This window comes from Propithecus coquereli, unplaced genomic scaffold (genome assembly GCF_000956105.1).
Source record: "Propithecus coquereli isolate 6110/MARCELLA unplaced genomic scaffold, Pcoq_1.0 Scaffold30, whole genome shotgun sequence".
NCBI lineage: Eukaryota > Metazoa > Chordata > Mammalia > Primates > Indriidae > Propithecus > Propithecus coquereli.
This window is the reverse complement of record NW_012148619.1, coordinates 3,937,133-3,943,618: the sequence shown is the minus strand read 5'-3', so window position 1 is coordinate 3,943,618 and position 6,486 is coordinate 3,937,133. Positions and strand designations below refer to the sequence as shown.

Genomic DNA, 6,486 nt, shown 5'->3' with positions numbered 1-6,486 from the left:
TGAAAAGAACAGCACTATTTTATATTTTTATGATCTTTTTAATGTCTGGCTGATAGAAATTACCTGCTTCTGCTTTCAATCTGTTGTACAGTTGGAAAAGGGAGGGAAGAGCATTTTTAGGGAGGGAAGAGCATTTTTAATAGCCTTCTCATATAATTGTGGATAGGTGGGGAAGCCTCTGGAAAACTCTGAATTATGCTTTATTGAACTCCAAACCACTTTGTTTCTATATGGGCTCTTAAGTTTTATTAGGGAGGTTGTTAATAGGAGGGTGGTATATGAAGAGGTGACACTGTTACACTAAAGCTTGAAAAAAAAATTTCTTCTCTCACTCTAGAACTGAAGGAAAAAAAAAAAAGAAAAAAAATAATGTAATTGCTTCTTCCCATTCCCACCAGGGTGGTAAAACAGAAAAAAAAGTTAGTTCTTCTCCAAATAGCTACTTTCATGGTAAACTGGAAAGGTGTTATGCTAGGGGATCATACTGAAATTAAGTTAAAAGAGGGATCAGCTTAATGCAAGTGATACACACCAAACTATGAAAAGGGAAAAAGATGGTAGATTAAAGATTTAAACCTATGTATGCTCTTAACTATGACCAACAGAACTCAACCCTGGTTTTGTAATGAGTATTTCTCATAAAGTAAAGATTATCTAAATATAGTGGGCGCAGGGGACAAGCACGTAGGAAAATCACTAACATCCTATCCTCAGATTATCTGCAATTTTTTCCTCCACTTATTTACCAAGAATGTATTTAAAAACAACTTTTAAGGTCCAGGTATCCTCTCTAACTCAGTGGTCTGCAAGCTTTAATTTACATAAAAATCATTTGTGGTACTTCTTTCAAATGAAGATTCTCAGCCACACTTACAGAACCTGATATGGTAGGTTTGAAATTGGAGTCTAGGCATCCATACTTTTATAAAGCAGCTAAGCGGTTATGATGCAAATGGGCCATGGACTCCACTTTAAGAAAAACTACCTAATCGATCTATTCTGTAAATAAGTTTTCCAAATGTCATGTTTCCCTACAAATAAGGTGGCATCAGACCTAAGTCATTCCAATTAAACGTTTTGCCAAAATATTAAGAAAACTGCTATACTCTATATTTGAAGTCTTAAGACTCTCTCTGTAACCTTTTTTCCAAAATTAAAAGCAGACCACAGTAGCACTCTGTAAGACTTTCTTAGAGGACTAATTTAAATGAACCAATTAATATGCCTAGAGAATATGTTCTGCAACAAGTGTCACATTAGGACAGGATACCAGCTTATTTCTATGTTCCTATACCACCGTAACCAAACCCTACTAAATATTTGTTATGAAAGAAATCGAACGTGTATCCTGCGATATGATATAATCCCTTCAACTCTTCCAAAGACTAAAAATCTAAACATGCAAGCAATTCGAAAATTTTAAACAAAAGATCTAGGCTTAAGGTATTGGTTCAAATAACTATACACATCATTATTTCTTATTAAACTTAACTTATTCATCCCCTAGGAAACAAATCGTTACAAATTTTTTTTTTTTTTTGAGACAGAGTCTCACTTTGTTACCCTGGCTAGAGTGAGTGCCGTGGGGTCAGCTTAGCTCACAGCAACCTCAAACTCCTGGGCTCAAGCGATCCTCCTGCCTCAGCCTCCCGAGTAGCTGGGACTACAGGCATGCGCCACCATGTCCGGCTAATTTTTTCTATTTTTAATGGTTTGGCTAATTTCTTTCTATTTTTAGTAGAGACGGGGTCTCGCTCTTGCTCAGGCTGGTTTCGAACTCCTGAGCTCAAACAATCCGCCCACCTCGGCCTCCCAGAGAGCTAGGATTACAGACATGAGCCACTGCGCCCGGCCTAAAATTTTTTAAAAATCTTAACCTTTTAGAATTTGAAAGATGGGAATTTTTTCAACCAAGGGTAGCCCAGCAATTAATTCACTAGATAAATTAAGTCAAACATTTAAAAAAAAATCAATTAGGATACATAGTTTTGCCCTTCTGATTTTATTCAGTATTTACTGTGTATCCTAAGTTGTCCATTAATCTAAAAATAGTTTAAACAATTGCTGACTTTAAATCCCTTTTTTAGATCAATTCTCACATCATTACCAACTGTCCAACAAAACAAACCAAAAAGACTCAAATACACAGGTAGGTCCTATCTGAAGAAAAATAAAGAGTTAGAGACACGGTAGAAAAACTTAAACCATAAATTGCTTTTGGCAATTGTTCAATTAATAAGGTATAAACATCCAAATACAGATTTTGCCCTTCTGATGGTCTACCTAGGATGTATACTCCTGTATTCCCTGAAACCATGTAATCTTGAAGAATGTAATCTCTCCTAACACAGTATATTTCTGTTGTACCTCTAAGAATACTCTCATTCCGTAATCACAGATCAATTTCTCTTAGGAACAATTATTGCCAAATAGAGTATTCCATATCGTCCAGTTTTCCTACCTAAGCAATATTAACAATAGAGATTAAATCAATTTGCTTGCCCCAAACTATTACACTAAATATCACTTCAAATAAAGAGGGGGAAAAGTAGGAAAGGCTATTACAAAAAGATTTTCTTAAAAACAGATATTGTCCAACATACACACTTGGCTCTTTCCCTTCCTTTTGCTAACCCACACACACATGCACACCTTATCTTTAAAATTGTTTGGCAATGCTGTTACTTCTGAACAGTTTGTAAGTACTAATGGTTACCCAACAAAATAAACCAGGTTTCAAGACTGTGGGTGTTTCAACTTCCTTTCCTCATTAATAAGTATATATTTCCTAAATCTTCCCAAACTTATTTTTCACTAAAAGAAAAACACTGATTTATGCTCTGAATTCCCCTCTTTGTTGAGAACTACTGGCAATTAATTTGTGCTTCTTCAAGTCATGTAGTTTTTCCAAAGTGAGGACCATTTTGTTTGAATTTTAGGCCTTCCTAATTCTAGGACAGGCTATATATTGTTTAAAAGGTGAAATATTATTTCTAAAAGACAAGAGTATAGAAACAAAATTTTAGCTTAAAGGTTCATATGAATTGACTTGGTCAAACTCATTTCTCTACCACTTCCTACCCAACAAAACTTTAAAAAACCACCCATTCTTATGTCCCAAACATTATATTTTATATTAATCACTTTTGCACCTGTCTTCCCGACAGTTTAAATTCTTTGAGAAATTTGTAATGTACTGCATATAGCCTAGATGCAAAATTAATCCATTCATTTACCAAACACTTTTAACTATCAAAATAGTATTTCCTAGGTTTTTAATATGTAATGATGAGAGTAAGGCACTCTTCAACTCAAAAAGTTCAAAACCCAGTGGAAGAACTCTAAACAATAGCATATTAAATGCTGCAAGAGTAATGCGCAGTGGAGCTAAGAAAGAATGAGATCAAAAATTGAACCAAGCAGTAAAAAAAAACCAAAAAAACCACCCATCATGAAATAACAACATAGCCATAATTCTACAAAGAAACCAAATGTGTTTGTTGGCGGGGAGGAACCTATATGCACAAACTTCTGTCACCACTGAACAGGTGAAAACGGTAAACAAGGAGCTTCAGAAGAACATCCGTGAACGCTTTAAGGTAGTTTAAATAGCTAAGTGCAAAATTAAACCTCCTTACAGGAGTAAAAAAAATTACAGCAGTAAACCTTACCAGTGATTTTGCTTGTCTACAATCATTTCCCTCTTTCAGAGGGCACAAATCACATTACCGAGAAATGACCATCATATTTTTTAGTAACAAATTTAAGACATCATCAAGTTTATCGTACACACCTGAGCTTAAATGCTACTAAAAGGCCAAAAGAAATCTACTCCTCATATCTTGTAGGATTGTTTGTCCACTTCATCCCCTGGCGTCTTTCCAAAGCAAATCCTTGATTCACAGTGGTTTTGGAATTTTTTCTTTTTATTCTTTAATTTTGTTGAATCTTTTTCTCATCCATGATTTCAGCTCATTTTAGGCACTCTCTTTTCCCCTAGATTTTCACTGACCATTCTCTTAAACATCAAGCAAGGTATACTGTGGGGGGAAATTTTTTTCTGTAAATTTTCATCACCACCTCTCCAAATTAAAACACCACACCTGGAATTCTAAAATATTCAAGGTCATGGCAACATTTTGTGTCTTTACAGTTTTAGGTAAATTTTAGAATTAAGCATGAATTTCAGTAACTGCCAATGAAACCTCTGTACATCACTCCTCCTTCACTTTCAGACGACAAAATACTAGTCAGAAAGGAGTAGGTAAAAGAAAGTTTTGATATAATAATTTTAAGGCTTTGTATTCCTGGGCATCCTAACTGTATGTAAAACGTAATCACTGTGAAGATTTCGGGGCTGAAATCAGTCCTGGAGCAAAAACAAAACTCAGTCTAGCTGAACTTTGCCCACACAATGAAATTTACAGTCACCCAAGACTATGAAATAGGAACTCTTATTCTGCCTCATCTCTGTCAACCTCCAATAACAGCTTCCACGTTATAAGCTGCGGACTTGAAAAATGAAAATCTAAGTGTATGTCGTTGCTATGGCAATGGGAAATTTCAGGAAATTGAGACTCTGCAGGCTACCTAGCCTCCATTTTAAAAACATTTATCTAAACATAATAGAACTTAGATTGAAAAACAAATTAATGACATTTTTTATAAAATATTAGTTTTCTCTTTCACAGCAAGAGAAATACTTTCCTACAAAATTCAGAACACAAAGAGCAAAAGGAAATCAGTTACCTAAAAACCTGAATTTTAAATTATTTAAATATCACGCATATCTAATACTAAAACAGACACTTCCATTTACAGTGGCCAAGACAGATTTCTCTTTTCAAATTATCAAATTCTGCAATGTTTGTTTAGCTGGAAAAACGAAAATGAAATGTTGGCTAGAAGGGAGAAAAGGAAGCGAGAAAGCCTCAAAATTCCCAAAATCTCAGCATAACCACGCTGTACTTCTAGAATGCTTCTTTCTTAATTCTCTCTCGCAAGAGTCTATTTCTGCAGATTAGTTTTCTCTCAAATACTTCTAGAACTAATAACCTATTTCTGGATACAGTATATTTAACTGTGGGGGAACACTGTCAAGTTTCTCTAAAAACGGCGGGTTCCCGTTAAAATAATCAATTCTTAACCGCCCTAACACCAAATGCTATCAAAGGAACGCATCCCATCCGGAGTATTCCCATGAATCTAAATAGCACGAAGCAGTCTCCCGGCTATTGTCTAAATCGAATATTTGTTCGTATTAACGCCTAAAGCAGGGAAGTCGAGAAATTTTACGTCTCAGTCAGATATTGCTCCCCATTCCTAACATTTTTCTGTCCCCTGTTCCCTGGGTTCACTAGATCCCTCATTCCTTCCTCAGGGGAACACGGCTGGGGCAGTCGGAAGAACAGACTTGGAGAGAAGAGGTCGCCACGAGGCCCCACCACTCTCCTTCCTCACCTGCTCCGTGGCTCCGTCTCCTGACATGGCCTCAGCTGATTAGAAAGGGAGCACTTGCCGTCAATGGGAATCTGGAAAGTAAAAATTAAACTAAAAACCACCCCCAAACCACTAAAGTTACCCCTTGCCCAGCGGAGCCAGGCCGCCAAAACGAATCACCACCGCCCACTCAGATATGAATTAAAATGGCTGTGCCCCTGCCGGCCGAGGAGGCGGTAGCTTCTGCATTAACTTCCGGGGCAGTGGGAGGAGCTAAGATCCCTCCTCGCCGGTTATTCTGGGCGTGGAGACGCAGAGAGATCCCGGAAGGCGAGCGTAAAGCCTGCCTTGACGTCACGGCCCGGGACTGGAGAGGCTGTTGCTGAGCTGGCTCCAACGGGCTATGAGGCGGGAAGCTTTTTCGTCTGGAGACTCGCGCGCTTTTTGGAATTCAGTTCCTCGCAGTTGAAGCCTGACTGCCAGTCAGTTCAGTGCAGACAAAGTGACCGTCTTAGGGAGCAATGCCAACTGTTAAATGTCTTATTGAGGGGATAAGGGATCTGTGGAAATTTTCTCTGTTCTCCCCTAAAGCTTCTTTCTTTTCTTGGAAGTAGGACGGACAAATCGAGTCCATATTCATTTTTACTGTCACCGTCTACTATTTTGTAGAAAGTTTTGAAGCCTATAAAGACCTCGGTTTTCAGCTTAACTCAGCATGGTTCCTTTGCTGCAAAATGGGTTAAATAGTCTGGAGCCAGACTACGTGGGTTTTAATCACTAGATGAGTGACTTTGGGCAATTTAACTTCGTATCTCAGTTTCCTTGCCTATAGATGGGAGTAATAATAGTACCTGCAGTTTAAATAACTTAATACATGAAAAAGTGTTAGGAACAGTACCTGGCATCGTTTAAGACTTAAATGAGATCGTCTTCTTAAACTCCTTTTCCATTCAAGGATCATCCTGTCTGCCCGCCCTTCTCGCCTATAGTGTCATGTCCCCCAAAGTAAACTGTTCAACTGTTTCCGTACTCACCTTATTCTTTTAG

The 6,486-nt window shown here is 37.6% G+C and overlaps 1 protein-coding gene across 2 annotated transcripts in view; it reads right to left on the bottom strand.

Moving 5' to 3' along the window:
* LOC105814600 (cleavage stimulation factor subunit 3-like) overlaps positions 1 to 5,689 on the bottom strand; it is a 13,400-nt gene extending 7,711 nt beyond the window's left edge. The window contains exon 1 of one of the 2 annotated variants that reach the window (XM_012649640.1): positions 5,461 to 5,689. In XM_012649640.1, the coding sequence (XP_012505094.1) occupies positions 5,461 to 5,487 (27 nt within the window). In that variant the 5' untranslated portion in view covers positions 5,488 to 5,689. The remainder of the gene's footprint in view (positions 1 to 5,460) is intronic. The other variant, XM_012649641.1, reaches the window with a different exon arrangement.
* Positions 5,690 to 6,486: the final 797 nt, after the last annotated feature.